Source organism: Marmota flaviventris, chromosome 9, assembly GCF_047511675.1.
Source record: "Marmota flaviventris isolate mMarFla1 chromosome 9, mMarFla1.hap1, whole genome shotgun sequence".
Lineage (NCBI taxonomy): Eukaryota > Metazoa > Chordata > Mammalia > Rodentia > Sciuridae > Marmota > Marmota flaviventris.
In genome coordinates this window covers 23074713-23090813 of record NC_092506.1, presented here as the reverse complement: position 1 = coordinate 23090813, position 16101 = coordinate 23074713, and the positions used below count along the sequence as shown (strand labels likewise).

Sequence of the window (16101 nt, the reverse complement as noted above, 5' to 3'; positions counted from 1 at the left end):
AAAAATTTGAGAGAAGGCAGTTGTTGAGCTTTAAGTTTATAAAACGGAAGGATAAAGTTAGAGAATTAAGGAAATGACTGAGAAGTAAGTCTTATATTAAAGGAGTGGCAGGAGAGGTTCCTTGGGGTTGTTGTTTCATAGACCACCTAAGCACTCTTTATCCTCTAACCCAGAGGGTTCCAAAGATGAACAACACAGAACTTGCATCTTACCCAGTGGAGGCCATTCTGATCACTTCAGTTTAGCTTTGCATCCTCAAACCTACAGAAGTTTATATAAATTGAAAGCTTGAAGGTTCTGTTTCCCTGATATTATCAACTCTTCTTCAGCCCTATATGAGGTTCTTAGGAATCTGTATCAACTTAATAACTACTCTGCAAAATCATGAATAAGTTCATTGTGTTTTCTTTAATTTCTAACAGTTATATATGACTAGGAATGTTTATAACCACTCTGCAAAATCATGAATAAGTTCATTCTATTTTCTTTAATTCCTAATAGTTATATATGACGAGGAATGTTTTATTACTGAATGTAGATTACTATATTAGATACCATTCCATAAATATAATTGAAATAATTACCTTTTTAATAGAAAAAACAGACTATTACCTCTACCTTTTGAAAAAGTTTAATTTCAAAACTATAAGCAGTTACTACTTAAATTCAGCAAACATTTATTGAGGCAAAAAATACCATTTGCATGGTACTATTTTGGGTGTTTGAATGCAAAGATAAGTAGACCATGATCTTTGGCTTTAGAATTCCTCAGAGTTACACCAGTACTACAAGAACATAGATTAACTGGGGATCTGGTGCTTTCCATCCAGAGAAGATAGCAGATTTTTATCACATCAGATGTTGCCTGTTAACTTCTGAATAATTTCTCATTGGGTTCTAGATGCTCAGGTTGACTTTAATGGGATATGGTAATTGCCATGTGATTAAGGGTGTGTGTATGTAAAAAAATAATAACTTTTTTAAGTTAAAGGAAATTAGTACATACATGTGAGCAGGTCAGCAACTGTTCTTCTAACAATGACTTCATGTTTTATATGTGAGTATAAATACCTGTTCAAAGTAGTTGCTCCCTAGGACCTCAAATAAAAACTGCCAGGCATAGAAATTCTTTTCAAATGTCTTCCCTGTTATTTTCAATTGAGTCAGTCTTTCTTTTGAATTTTTCAGATATTGCTTTCCCGTATTAATAACTATACTATCCCAGAAGAAGAAATTGGGTCTTTCTTATTTCATGCTATTAATAAGGTGAGTCATTTAATTTGAATGCTTAGTAATTGTAGTTAAAAGTTAAAATGTACTTATAAAAGATCCAATTTGGAACATCTACCGTATTTTTGCACTAAATGAAGTATTCTGGTGTTTTCAGCCAAATGCTCCCGTCTGGCTCATACTCAATGAAGCTGGACTCTACTGGAGAGCAGTAGGAAATAGCACTTTTGCTATTGCCTGTCTCCAGAGGGCTTTGAATTTAGCTCCGCTTCAGTACCAGGACATTCCTCTTGTCAACTTAGCCAACCTTTTGATTCACTATGGACTTCATCTTGATGCTACTAAGCTGCTACTTCAAGCTTTGGCCATCAATAGTTCTGAGGTAAGGTTTTTTTACTTAATTTATTTGTAGCTCCATATGCTATGTAGGATAATTCAGTTTTAGAGTACAATTTGTGTTTTTCTAGGAAAGGCATAAAAATTTCATATTTTGTTTTTCAGTGTAAAATTTTACATATTTCAAGAGATATAAAGTATTTTTGTTTTATTAATTTTTGTTTTAAATTTTAAATGAGTGAAATTTTTAGAAACTTATATTTAAATAAGAATGATATCTATAGAAATATATTGCCATTTTTTTGTGTCAGTCTGAAAACACCTGTTCTTATTTTATCCTACTCGTCACAGTATGCATACTGCTAAATATTATACTATTTTAAAGCTTTAATTTGTATATATACTTATACCATCCAAACCAGAGCACAGCTTAAAGGTTGTTTTGACAAGAATAAATAGGAAGATTAATATTCATGTCCTGAGCCTCCCACATGAAGTCAGTTCATGGTGCTTTTTGTTATTTACTCTACAGTTCCTACTTTACAGTAGACCACTTTTCTTTTGCTTGTTTGGCTGTTATGTATACCTAATTAAAATAAATCAATTAATTTTAAAAAAGTGTATTCCAAAACTAATATTTTTTAAGTTTGAGAAAAAAAATAATTCCTAATAAATGTTTTCTTGAGTTACATAAATTTACAACTGGACTTTAAACAAAAGTTACAATCTCTGTATACAAATTTATTGCTGGACTTTAAGCAAAAGTTCACAATCTCCATACTATAAAGCCGGTAAAGTTGCCAATTTGTACATGTAGTATTTTATCTAATGCTTAACAGGTGCCGATACCGACGTTATAGGTATGCATATGGTGTGAGATGTGAAGAAGTAGGCGTTCAGATGGAAAGCTCAGCACAGCCATGTGCCCATGATCCTCCTTCTGCTTCACTTTCTATTGCTGCCAGCTAAAGCAGCAAGGCAATTTTGGTTTTTTTGGTTTTGTTTGGTTTGTTTTAAGAGAAAGGAGCTTTCTTAGAGCTTAGTTGGCTTTTTATATTTAAAATAACATTAACATTTTAGTTATTAAATGCTGTAGTACTGCAAAAAGAATAAAAAGGTAAATCAGTGGATTGGTGGGCACACCAAAAATATACCTTAACCAGCACCCCTCCCCAGCTGTCGGCATTTATAAACACTGACTTGTAAGCCTGTCTGCTGTGCACATATTCCACAGTATTGCAACTTTATGGTACAGGTGAACTTTAAGGCCTATTATGTTTAAGTGTTTATTGCTACATAGTTTTGACATTAAAAAATGGTAGTATATTTCTATAGATATCATTGTTATTTAAATATGTTTCTTATAAATATAAATTTCTAAAAATTTCACTCATTTAAAATTTAAAACACAAATTAATAAAACAAAAATATTTATGTCTCTTGAAATATGTAAAATTTTACACTGAAAAAAAAATATGTCTTGTTAGTTTTCATGAATGGAGATGATGCAGCTTATTCCTTAGGCTGCTGACAGTACTTGGCTATTATCAGCAATGGTTTCCTACAAAAGGCGTTTTCTGTATTGCAGCAAAGATTGCTAGCAGTGGAACTACTAAGTCACTAAGAATGAATATTTTTATAGTTATGGTACAAAATGCCCAATAGTGCACCAAAAAATTGGGGCAAATAAAATGTTGTCATGATTAGAATTTTTACCTATTTTTCCTCACCTGAATTGGACAGTTGAAATAGCTGCTAACTTTTCTTGACTCTTTACTAGAGCTACATACCATACTTAAGCAAGAGCTCATTTAGCCATCACAACAATCAAGATAGGATTTTCCCCTTTGATAGATAAGGAAACTATAAGAGTTAAATATACAGAAAAATAATGAGATTTACCAAAAGTCAGAGAGCTTGAATTTGAACTCAGAGAGATTGGCCACAGAACTCACAGTTGTTGTTAGTGATATTACACTGCCTCTGGGTTAACATTTAGAAAGCAAGTTTACTTGTTTCAAAATGTCACTCCTCTGTTGTAACATAAAATTTTTATATTTTTAAAGTAAAAGATTGTGTAGACATTTTGCTCATTTTGTTAGAATTTGTTTTTTTTTTTAATTTGTGTGAATTGTACAACAAAGTCTAGTTCCATCTGTTACATGTTAAAATATGTTCTCTTTGCCTTTTTAATCTTAGCTCTTAAAAATTACCCTTAAACTTGTCAGTCTCCTCAATTTTTATTTCTATTGTTAGATGTAAAGTGTTCTCACAAGAAATTGGAAAAAAATAATTCTATTGTTTTTGTTTTCTATGACTTGATCCTTATTTACTAACTAAATATATGCCAACCTTATGGCTACTACTAACTCTTGTGTACTCAAAAGAAAATGAGTATTAATATTGACTATTAAAAGACATTTACACAAATATTCATAGTAGTTTTATTCATATTGGCCAGAAGCTGGAAAGTGCCTAAATGCCTGTCAGCAAAATGGATGAATAACTATGGTATATTCATACAATGGGACATTATACATCAATTGGAAAATATCAAAAAAGAATGAACTACTGATACACAAACATGAATCAGTTTTAGACTAAAAGAAGCTACAAAAGGATACATGTTATATATACATATAAGAGAATATGCTCTTTGTTCCATTTATGAGATTAAGAACAGCTGAAGGGCTGGGATTGCAGTTCAGTGGTAGGATGCTTGCCTACAACATGTGAGGCACTGGGTTCAATCCTCAGCACCACATTAAAAAAAAAAATGGATAAAGTCATAAAAAAGAACAGCTAAAGTCACCAGGAATAGTGGCATACACATTCAGCTATTTAGGAAGCTAAGACAGGAGGATCACAAGTTCAAAGCCAGCCTCAACAACCTAGCAAGGCCCTAAGCAAATTAGTGAGACCCTGGGATGTGGTTCAGTGGGTTCAATCCTCAGTACCCCCCTGGCCAGAAAAAAAAAAAAAGAACAGATAAAGTCAATTTATGGTGATAGCAGTCACACACCAGCAGTGGTTACTTTTGGGGTAGGGTTGACTTTCCCACAGAACCCTTTGGGATCTAGAAGCATTCTAAATGTTTTATATCTTAAGCTGAGTGGCTGGGATAGGGATATATTAATATATAAAAATCCATTTGAGATGTACACTGAAGACTTACCATATATTACATACTTTAGAAAAAAAGTCAAAAATACATTGTTATGTTACATAATTTAGAATTGGCTGATGTGAATAAAATGGCCATTAGCAACAACCTTTATGGGGTAGCCTAAGGAAAGCCAAAAGACATATTATGAAGGATTTGTAACTCTTACAAAATATTAATTCATTAATGCCTTGCTGATTTTTTTTTCCAGCCCCTGACCTTCTTGAGCCTTGGAAATGCTTACCTTGCTCTGAAGAATATCAGTGGGGCACTTGAAGCCTTTAGACAGGCCTTGAAATTAACTACCAAATGTCCAGAGTGTGAAAACAGCCTGAAGTTGATCCGCTGTATGCAGTTTTATCCTTTTCTGTACAACATCTCCTCTTCTGTTTGCAGTGGTAAGCAGCTGTTAAATTCTAGCTAAATCATGAGTTTAGCTGGAGTTCCTATTCTGATCAACAAAACACAAAATGATTTTCTCACGTTTTCCCAAGGATTTCAGATAACTGGCATAATTCTAGATAAATAGGAAAGAAGTTATTTCATTACTTACTATAGATGTCTTAAAGTATTAAGGCTTAATTATTTCCCAGAATCCTGATTAAGAAAGGTTGAATAGCCAGGCACAGTGGCACATGTGAATGATCCCAGTGACTGGAGGCTGAGGTGGAAGGATCACAAGTTTGAAGCCAGCCTGGGCAACTTAATGAGACCCTGTCTCAGAAGAAAAAATAAAAAGGTCTGGGGTTGTAGCTCAATGATAGAACACCCCTAAGTTCAATCCCCAGTACTGCATAATAATAATAATAATGATAGACTGAATAAAGTATTAATACATATATATAGCTGGGAATGATAAGCTATGTGTTTTTCCTCTAAAATCTCTCTTAAAATAATGACCAGTGTTCATGGTACAGGGTAGTTTTTCTGTTCATGTAGTCCAAGTGTGTAATGAGAGTTGAAGTAGTTCTTCTAAATACATAGTCATGAGTCTGAATCACCTTTCAGAAAAGGTGATTCAGACCTTAAAAGGTGATTCAGACCTTTACTGAACCTTTCCAATATTCACCTGGTATTAATTGATATGCCTTTCCCTTCTTTCACTCTCTCCCACAGCCAGGGGTACTTATGCACATGCCTAAGTATGTTCTTTTATAGAGCCAATAGCTATACCAGTTATTTATCAATTAAAACCTTTGTTCTAAAAGGTACATGATATTTGGTTATTTACTTATTTAACCTTCACTGTAAGAATAAAATTCATGAATTTGACTCTCTGCCTTGAATTACGATAGGTGCAATTTACATATATGTAGATGCATAATACCTACCCATTGGCAGGTAGACTAATCAGTGAGTGCTTCACTAATATTCAAATTAGATTTTAGTATCTGAGCAGAGGGCTGTCATTCCAGCTCCTTCACTTTGGAAATTCAAAACAAAACAAAACCTGACACCTACTTGTTTATGTGACTTGTCTAAAAGACACTGATAATTACTATGAAAGACCAAAATAAACCTATATCATATACTTGCCAGGAGGATTAAACAAGATCTTTTTCATACAATAGATATTGGATTAATGTAAGCCATTAAAAATTCATGTGAATACAAAGTATTCAGAACTTTAAAATTATGGGTCTTTATCTTCTTTCTTAATCCTAGAAAATACATTGTGGTCTTTAAAAAGTTGTAGATTACCAGGGCTGGGGTTGTGGCTCAGTGGTAGAGTGTTTGCCTAGCATGTGGAGGCACTGGGTTCAATTCTCAACACCACATATAAATAAATAAAGTAAAGGTCCATTGACAATTAAAAGAAAAATATTTTTTAAAAAAGTTGTAGATTACCTAAGACAGCCTTATAAATAGGATTTCACTTTTTCTTTTTTTTTTAAATTTTTTGATTCTAATTTGTTTGCAGAATACATTACAATTCATATTACACATATAGAGCACAATTTTTCATATCTCTGGTTGTACACAAAGTAGAGTCACATCATTCGTGTCTTCATACATATATTTAAGGTAATGATGTCCATCTCATTCCACCGTCTTTCCTACCCCCAGACCCCCTCCCTTCTCCCCTTTGCTCTATCTAGAGTTCATCTAATCCTCCCATGCTCCCCCTCCCAACCCCATTATGAATCAACATCCTTATATCATCAAAAACATTTGGCATTTGGCTTTTTGAGGATTGGCTAACTTCACTTAGCATTATATTCTCCAACTCCATCCATTTACCTGCAAATGCCATGATTTTATTCTCTCTTAATGCTGAATAGTATTCCATTGTGTATATATACCACATTTTCATTATCCATTCATCTACTGAAGGGCATCTAGGTTGGTTCCACAGTTTAGTCATTGTGAATTATGCTGCTATAAACACTGATGTGGCTGTGTCCCTGTAGTATGCTGTTTTGAAGTCCTTTGGGTATATACCAAGGAGTGGGATAGCTGGGTCAAATGGTAGTTCCGTTCCCAGTTTTCCAAGGAATCTCCATACTGCTTTCCATATTGGCTGCACCAATTTGCAGTCCCACCAGCAATGTATAAGTATGCCTTTTTCCCCACATCTTCACCAACACTTATTGTTGTTTGTATTATTAATAGCTGCCATTCTGACTGGAGTGAGATGAAATCTTAGAGTAGTTTTGATTTGCATTTCTCTAATTGCTAGAGATGTTGAACATTTTTTCATATATTTGTCGATTGATTGTATATCATCTTCTAAGAAGTGTCTGTTCAGGTCTTTGGCCCATTTATTGATTGGGTTATTTGTTTTTTTGGTATTAAGATTTTTAAGTTCTTTATATATCCTAGAGATTATTGCTCTATCTGACATGTGTATGGTAAAAATTTACTCTCAAGATGTAGGCTCTCTGTTCACCTCACTGATTGTTTCTTTTGCTGAGAAGAAGCTTTTTAGTTTGAATTCATCCCATTTATTGATTCGTGATTTTAATTCTTGTGCTAGAGGAGTCTTATTAAGGAAGTCAGGGCCTAATCCAACATGATGGAGATTTGGGTCTACTTTTTCTTCTATTAGAAGCAGGGTCTCTGGTTTAATTCCTAGATCCTTGATCCAGTTTGAGTTGAGTTTTGTGCATGGTGACAGATAGGAGTTTAATTTCATTTTGTTGCATATGGATTTCCAGTTTTCCCAGCACCATTTTTTGAAGAGGCGATCTTTTCTCCAATGTACATTTTGGAGCCTTTGTGTAATATAAGATAACTGTAGTTATGTGGGTTTGTCTCTGTGTCCTCTATTCTGTACCATTGATCTACCAGTCTGTTTTAGTGCCAATACCATGCCGTTTTTGTTCCTGTTGCTCTATAGTATAGTTTAAGTTCTGGTATAGTGATGCCTTCTGCTTCACTTTTCTTGTTAAGGATTGCTTTGTCTATTCTGGGTCTCTTATTTTTTCAGATGAATTTCATGACTTCTTTTTCTATTTCTATACGGAATGTCATTGGGATTTTGATTGGAATTGTATTAAATCTGTATAGTGCTTTTGGTAATATGGTCATTTTGACAATATTAATACTGCCTATCCAAGAATTAGGTAGATCTTTCCATCTTCTAAGGTATTCTTTAATTTCTTTCTTTAGTGTTCTGTAGTTTTCATTGTAGAGGTCTTTCACCTCTTTCGTTGATTCCCAAGTGGTTTTTTTTGGTGTTTTTGTTTTGTTTTGTTTTGTTTTTTGAGGCTATCATAAATGGATTAGTTTTCCTCGTTTCCCTTTCAGAGGATTTGTCACTGATACACAGAAATGCCTTTGATTTATGGGTGTTGATTTTATGTCCTGCTACTATGCTGAATTCACATCAATAGACTTATAGATAAGAATCATATGATCATCTCAGTAGGTGCAGAAAAAGCATTCGACAAACTACAGCACCCCTTCATTTTCAAAACCTTAGAAAAACTAGGAATAAATGGAACATATCTCAACATCATAAAAGCTGTATATGCTAAACCCCAGGCCAGCATCATTCTAAGTGGAGAAAAATTGAAAGCATTCCCTCTAAAAACTGGAACAAGACAGGGATTCCCTCTTTTACCACTTCTATTGAAACATGGCCAGAGCAATTAGGCAAATGAAAGAAATTAAAGGGATACAGATAGGAAAAGAAGAACCCAAATTAGCACTATTTGCTGATGATATGATTCTATACCTAGAAGACCCAAAAAATTCCACCACAAAACTTCTAGGAGTTTACTTTTTCTATCAACAAGTTTCTTGTATTAATAGAAACTTTCTACTATCATCTCTCTAACCTCTCTTGGAATTTTCTTTTTTGGAGAAAGGGTTTTATATGTATGTGATGGCCTTTTTGTAGAAAATCTTTTCCTTAGATTTCCAGTATTTTTGTTCAGTATTTCAATTTCTTGAATTTTATTCTTAGGTCACTCATGTGAGTAAACAAAACTGTTGTTGAACCTTTCCCTGAGAGCTAAACTTTAAACTAGTCCAGGAAACTTAATAACGTGGAATGGATCTTTCTCAAATCTGTAGTATCTGATAGTCTAGGTTATCCCAGTAATGTTATTGGATCCAACATAACAACAATAAAAGAAAATAATTTAACTTGGAAAGAGGGACTATAATTTTTAGTTCTTTCAGAGAGAGCTCATCAATTTAAAATATATATATATATATATATATATATATATACACACACACACACACACACACACACACTCCTTTTACATTGTAGTTAACCAGTTGCCTAAGCTAGCAGGTCTTAGCTAAAGTCACTAGAAGTTGTTATTACCACTATAAGCCTAAAATCATTCTGATATAAATTAGAAAATAATCTAAGATCTTAATAAATATTATTACCCTCGGTGGAAATGTATGCTATAATGTTTTCTAAGTTTAAAACTCATTGATAACCAGGTATGATGGCACATGCCTATAATTCCAGCAATTTGGGAGGCTGAAGCTGGAGGATCACAAGTTCTAAGCCAACCTCATCAATTTAGCAAGGCCCTAAGTAACTAGGCAAGACCTGTCTCAAAATAAAAATGGACTGGGAATGTAGCTTAGTGATTAAGTGCCCCAAGGTTCAATCCCTAATACCAAAAAAAAAAAAGAAGAAGAACTTCTGTAGTACTGAACCAATTTAAGTGTTGAATTTTTCTTTGACTGTGTTTTTATGTTACTTATTTCCAGAGCAGTCCTGCTCATTCTCAGTCAAGGTATTGAGTTGTAGCTTTGAAAAGCTGAAGCTTTTAGGGTGCATGAAGGGGTGGCTCTAGGTATAGAACCTAGGACCTTTTACATGGTAGAGTGGCAAGCACTCAGCTCTACCGCTGCTCTACATCCCTAGCCCAAAAGGCTGAAACTTGAAAAAGCAAACCCCTTTGTAGAAACTGTGAACTTCTTGTATTACAAATCTGAACAATTTTGTCTACTCCCATTATCTGAGTTTTAAATGATTGAAATGAAAAAAAGAAAATCTCTAAATAATGATTAGCATTTTGATACCTTCATTGAAGTCAGATGATTCAGTATGTTCTTACTTTTCCATTTTTGCAGTATCAAAATAAGCTTCATAAGTTATCTTAATTGTCTGGTACATTATCTATTTAAAATTTTTATTATAATGATACAAAGGTTTCAAGAGATAGACAAGCTTTGGATTCTTTTTCCATATAATAATCAAGGAATTCATATCATAGTTGTTTTTATTAGACAGGGATTTAACTTGCCCTTATCCATTTTCTTCCCAACTTAAATAATAATTAATTCTGTAATAAAAGTCTGTTTTGAAAGCTATCAGTTTGAAAGATTTTCAGATTGGCCTTTCAGGATCAAAAATAATGGGACTGGGGATATAGCTCAGTTGATAGAGTGTTTGCCTTGCACGCACAAGACCTTGAGTTCAGTCCCAGCACCACCAAAACACACACACACACACACACAGATCAAAAGTAACTAAGTACTCTTGAAAAACTAATTAAAAATAATCTTTCTGTTTTATTGTCTTCTGAAAATTGTTTAAAGATCTATATTTAATAACTTTATACAGCAACTATAATACAGTGTAGTACCTTACATAGTATGAACTTGGTGGTAAAATTATAGGCAGTATCTTAACAGCAGCAAGGTTTTTTTTCTTACATAATTATGACATTTTCATGTAGATTTTCAGTTTGTTTCTTGGAATGCCTGCACAGGTGATATATTCTATTAATATTGAATAATGTTGCATTCAGCTTAAAAATATATAAATACTAGCCAAAAATCCTTTTTCTGCTTTTAAAGACATTCTAACTAAAACAGTATCACTTAGTTTAGAATTATTTATCTGACAGCTTTTATTAACTTAGAAATCATTATATTGGTTGCTGGTAGTGAATATGTTTTATGTGATTTGTTTTGGTTGATTGGTTTATATTGGGAATTGAACTCAGGCATACTATACCAATGAGCTACATCCACAGGTATTTTTTGTTTTGTTTTGTTTGTTTTTGTTTTTGAGACAAGGTCTTGCTAAGTAACTTAGGGTCTCACTAAGTTATTGAGGCTGGCCTTGAACTTGCAATCCTCCTGCCTCAGCCTCCGAAATCACTGGGATTACAGGCATGCACCATCACACCTAGCAGTACATATGTTCTTAAAGCAGCTGCTTATTCTGACCTTACTCTCACCCCTTTCAATAGCATTTAATCCTTTTCTTTTGTACAATGCTGTGAAGGAAATCTTACTAGGTTGATTTTTTTTTTTTTAATTGCCCACTCAGGTTGACTGTAAAAGAGAAATTGGTGCTTCAAAGTTTGGTTTGGTTTGATTTGGTTTTGTGGGTTTTTTTTTCTTTCCCTCCCGTGCTGGGAATTGAGTCCAGGGCCTTGCACATACTAGGCAAACACTCTGCTGCTGAACTATACCCTCTACCCCTCCAATTTTGATTAAACATTTTATTTTGGCAGTTTTGAAATGCATACAGTTTTTCCATATTTATAGTTTTGTTATTTTACAATTTTATTTAATCTAAATAGAACTGAAGTGGACATTTTAACAAACTCATTCTTAAATAACAACTTACTTGGCCCTTTATAATATAAAATGAAATCTGTTAAATGAATGTGTGATGGTTTTGAATATAAGCAAGGTCTCTGAGGTATCTCTTTCTCTCTCCCTCTCTCTCACACACACACACAAACACACACACACACACACACACACACACAAACTTTAGTCAGTGGGAAAACTAAAGGGTCACAGAGAATGAAACTTCATGAAACAATAGTGGTTATATTCCCTAATTAAAAAGAAGGAAAATAATTTTATTAACAATTATGAGCAAAGTGATGAATATTGAATCTGTAGAAAAATTTTAAAATGCATTGATATAGCAAACAATAACGTGATAGTAGATTTTCTAAACACTTAGTATTCTAAACATTTTAAAAATACTTTCAACTTTGTAATTTACTAATTTACAAATAAAATTACATCATTTGCAAAGATATTTTCTCCCATTAAGTAGAGTGTCCTATTATATCTCATAGATTTTACTTTATTTTTAATATTCTCTAATATTATTTTGTATTATTAGAAAGCATAAGACCAAAGTTAGTTTTAATATATTAGACCTAGATGCTTTATAGATATGCTACAAATGACAGCATTGATGTTTACCAAATAAATATTAAACCCAGGATTTCTGAGCCCTGTCTTTTGTTAATTCACTGAGACACAGGCACACCTAAAAACATTGGCCCAGATATTTAGAAATTATGAACAAATATCCTATAGAAGAACTCAGACTTTAATGTCTTAAGCAAAATTTTTAGAATTTTATGCAAGTTTCTATATAATATATATTTTATAGCTTTTGCATCTACAGAAAAAAAGTAGCAATTTTCAAATCATGTACATGAACTTTATTATCTTAACATTTCTGTATTTATAGAATCTATTTATGTAAATCATAGCTCCCTTAATAACTTGTTTCATTGTCCTGTTTTAGTCTGTGTTCTTCAACCTGAATTTCTGTAGATTTATCACTTGGATCTTAAAGCAATTTTACATGGTGTGCAGATTTTCAAGAAAAAGAAATCCTGCATGTTTCTGCCCTCTTGTGGACTCTCCAGTATTTGCAACCTGCAATTTAAAACATTTTGCTTCATCTCATTCATCATAAGAATTAGTGAAGATACCTACTTACGTTTTTTTAAGATAGTCTTATAGATCCAAATTTTGTAGCATTTTAACATGCTGTTAGATCACCTCCATTTGTTTCTGTAAAATTTTGGTTAATTTATTACGGGTTTTGAAATCCTCTAAGATGCAGGTACATCTTACAGCAAAGCCAGATATAATTGTCTACATGTAGTAAGTATCTAGATGTCTTTACATAGTGCTTCTTTACTTAACTGGGCAATACTTATTTCATTAGCAGATAATTCTTTGACATGTATCTATATAATAGGAGAATAAGAAAAAAATTATGAATTTATAGATTTAGAAACAAAAGTTATGCTTTATTCAAGTCATAGAATCAGTTAATAATAGAGCTGAAATTAAAATCTAAGTCCTCTGGTTCCCAAGCATTAATTTTTTATTTTATTTTTTAATGGTACTGAGGGTTGAACCCAGGCTCTACCACTGAGCAACATTGCCAGCTTTTTTTTTTTTTTTTTCTTTAGACAGGGTCTCCCTAAGTTGCCAAAGCCTGACCTCAAACTTTTAGTCCTCCTGCCTCAGCTTCCCAAGTGGCTGGGATTACAGACATGTGCAGTTAATTCTTGCATTCTCAACAAGTTATAATTACCCTACTGCCGTAGTTGGAAGAATTCATGTCAGTCGATTCTTGAGACATATTATTGCAAGTGGTATAATTATTGTACTTTTATATCATCCTTCAAAAGAGGTATATGCATCCCTATAGAAAACACAGTTCCAAGCTAGCTGATGTAGGACAGCTGTAAGTCTCATTTAGAAAGTAAATTGAGGATGTTTGGTTTTGTTGTAGGATATTTGCCTAGCAGTGATCCAATAAAAAGGGAGATATTAGAGATTAAGGAAAGAGATAATTGTAGAATCAAAGTTCTTAAGTAGAAAGGAGGGAAGGAGAATAGGGGGTATCCAAGGCACAAATGTAGGGGTTGTGTTTAGATAGGAGCAGGGACAATATAAAGGCTTGCTGGAAGATTGAACAGTAGAACTTCTGATTGCTTCTTAGTGAAATGAAATGAGAGGTTCATTGTCAGGTGAAAATGAAGGGGGCTAAGGATGTTGGCGGTTTCATGAGAGACCGAAGACTGAAAACAGTTGTTTCAGAATGTGAATTAACAAGAGAAGTTTCTAACTTAGTAACTGGTTAGATGTTGGTATCACTAATCATGAAAAGAATACAGAGGAGAAATATCTATGCATTGGTGTGCTGGGAATCACAGGGTCAGTAATGGATGTGTTCAAGTTCAGTGAATACATGTTCATTTGGTGATTCCTCTGGTTCCCTCAGAAAGAATGTACAGAGTTTGAATAAAATACCAAGAATGGAATCTTAGAGAAAAATACTAACATTTAAGGAGAACCAAGAGTGCTAGATACTGAAGATGAACAAAATTTGAGAAAGAAGAAGTTGATAGTAGTATGTCCTATATTGGTCCCCAAATATGACACAAACATCACCAGAGGGATGCAAACTTTTAGGCAGTACTTCTAATATTTATGGTTTATTTTAATGAAAGTTAGAAAAAAATACATAACTTTCAGCCTACCTGCATCTTTACCTACTCCTGAAGACAACCCCTACATATGTGCCTGAGTCCTTATGCTTTGGACCCCCTCTCCTCCTTTCTCTTCCCCTCCTCTCCTGTCTACTTAAGAACTTTGCTTTGACAATTTTCACTTTCCATAATCTTTAGTTTTTCCCTTTTTATTGTATCATTTCTAGGCAAACCTACAATTTGTGAAAAATAGTACAAGTTATATATCCTTTATCCAAAATGCTTGGAACCAAAAGAATATTAGATTTAGGAATTTTGTGTGTAGGGGGAGTGTTGGCATATACATAGTAAGATATCTTGGTAATGGGACCCAAGTCTAAACATGAAATTTATTTTGTTTCATAAAAACACCTTGTACACCTAGCTTGAAGGCTGTTGTATGCAGTATTTTTGGTGCGTGTGCATTTTGACTAAAACCCATCACTTGAATCAAGTGTGGAATTTTCTGCTATGGCATCATTTTCTGATTCAGAAATTTTGAGATTTCAGATTTGCAGACTAGAGATGCTTAACCTGTACTGATTTTCCCTTTCAGTATCCATAGATGTAAGATTAAACTGTGAATCCGTTAGAGAAAAACATTATGTAAATATGATGTTAGTATTATGAAACAGTCCTAACAGTCGTTAGCAAGGAAGTATGGTGTGGGAAGCTCTAGGTTTAAAGACTTAGAAAGTCAGGATGACTTCATTTTATCAAAAACATTTTCTGTAAAATGGGAAGATATCTACATTAGAACAACATGAATAAATTTTAGGATAATGGAAGTATCAAAGTGAGCTCTATATATGGTTGAATTACTTTCAGAGCTATTAGCATAGTTTCTAAAATATAACTCATTTCATCATGTCACTGAGTGACTAAAATAACTTTAAAGCAATGGGAAATTATGCCAAGAATTATTCTTCAGATGGCATGTTAATAATAAGAGGAAACAAATAAGAAAAGCCATATTTTTTTAAAGTTCACTTATTAGAAACAAAAAGTAATTGTGTATTTAAAATAAAATGCAAGGAAGACTGCTTTAATAGCCCATTCTCACAGGAACGAATTCATTTCTAGGAGAAAAATAGTTGAAAATTTTGATAGGTGATTGAAAAAATAGGGCATTTTTCAACATGTAATACACACAGAGCAAATTTTTTCTTCCTGTTTCACCAAGAAGTATCAAAGTGGATCTGAATCATTGCAGACTTGACTCTGATAGTCCGAGTACTGAGATCAGGGGCAGCAGCTCCGTTTTCACTGTAGACATTGCAGTAGCACTTTTTGAAGGCAGCCAGGGTCTCAGGGGTAGCACTGCCGCTTTGTCACTCAGTTATGGACTACCTAATGCTTGTTAACTTAACGTCACAATTCTGTCTTCTCTGAATTACAGTGCTTGGAGTGTTCTGTGCCAGTGTTAAGGTTACTCTCTTGAGTCCTAAAAGGAAGTCATCTACATTTTTGAAGTAGTAAATTAAATTTATATCACAGTTCTGCTGCCTTTCTCATATGTATGTAGGACGTCCACTGAAAGGTATCCTTAATCATATTTTGTGATCATGTGTCTGTTGATCGTGTTGAAAAATTATATTTAGAAATCTTTCCTTATGTATGGGCTCCATTCTGCATCAGGAACTT

At 33.5% G+C, this 16101-nt stretch overlaps 1 protein-coding gene across 5 annotated transcripts in view; it reads left to right on the top strand.

The window, feature by feature from the left end:
* Ttc17 (tetratricopeptide repeat domain 17) overlaps window positions 1-16101 on the top strand; it is a 108079-nt gene that overhangs the window by 34038 nt on the left and 57940 nt on the right. For all 5 annotated transcript variants that reach the window (XM_071616296.1, XM_027936442.3, XM_071616294.1 and 2 more), the window contains exons 14-16: window positions 1189-1266; window positions 1388-1612; window positions 4941-5127. In XM_071616296.1, coding sequence (XP_071472397.1) covers window positions 1189-1266; window positions 1388-1612; window positions 4941-5127 — 490 coding nt within the window. The remainder of the gene's footprint in view (window positions 1-1188; window positions 1267-1387; window positions 1613-4940; window positions 5128-16101) is intronic.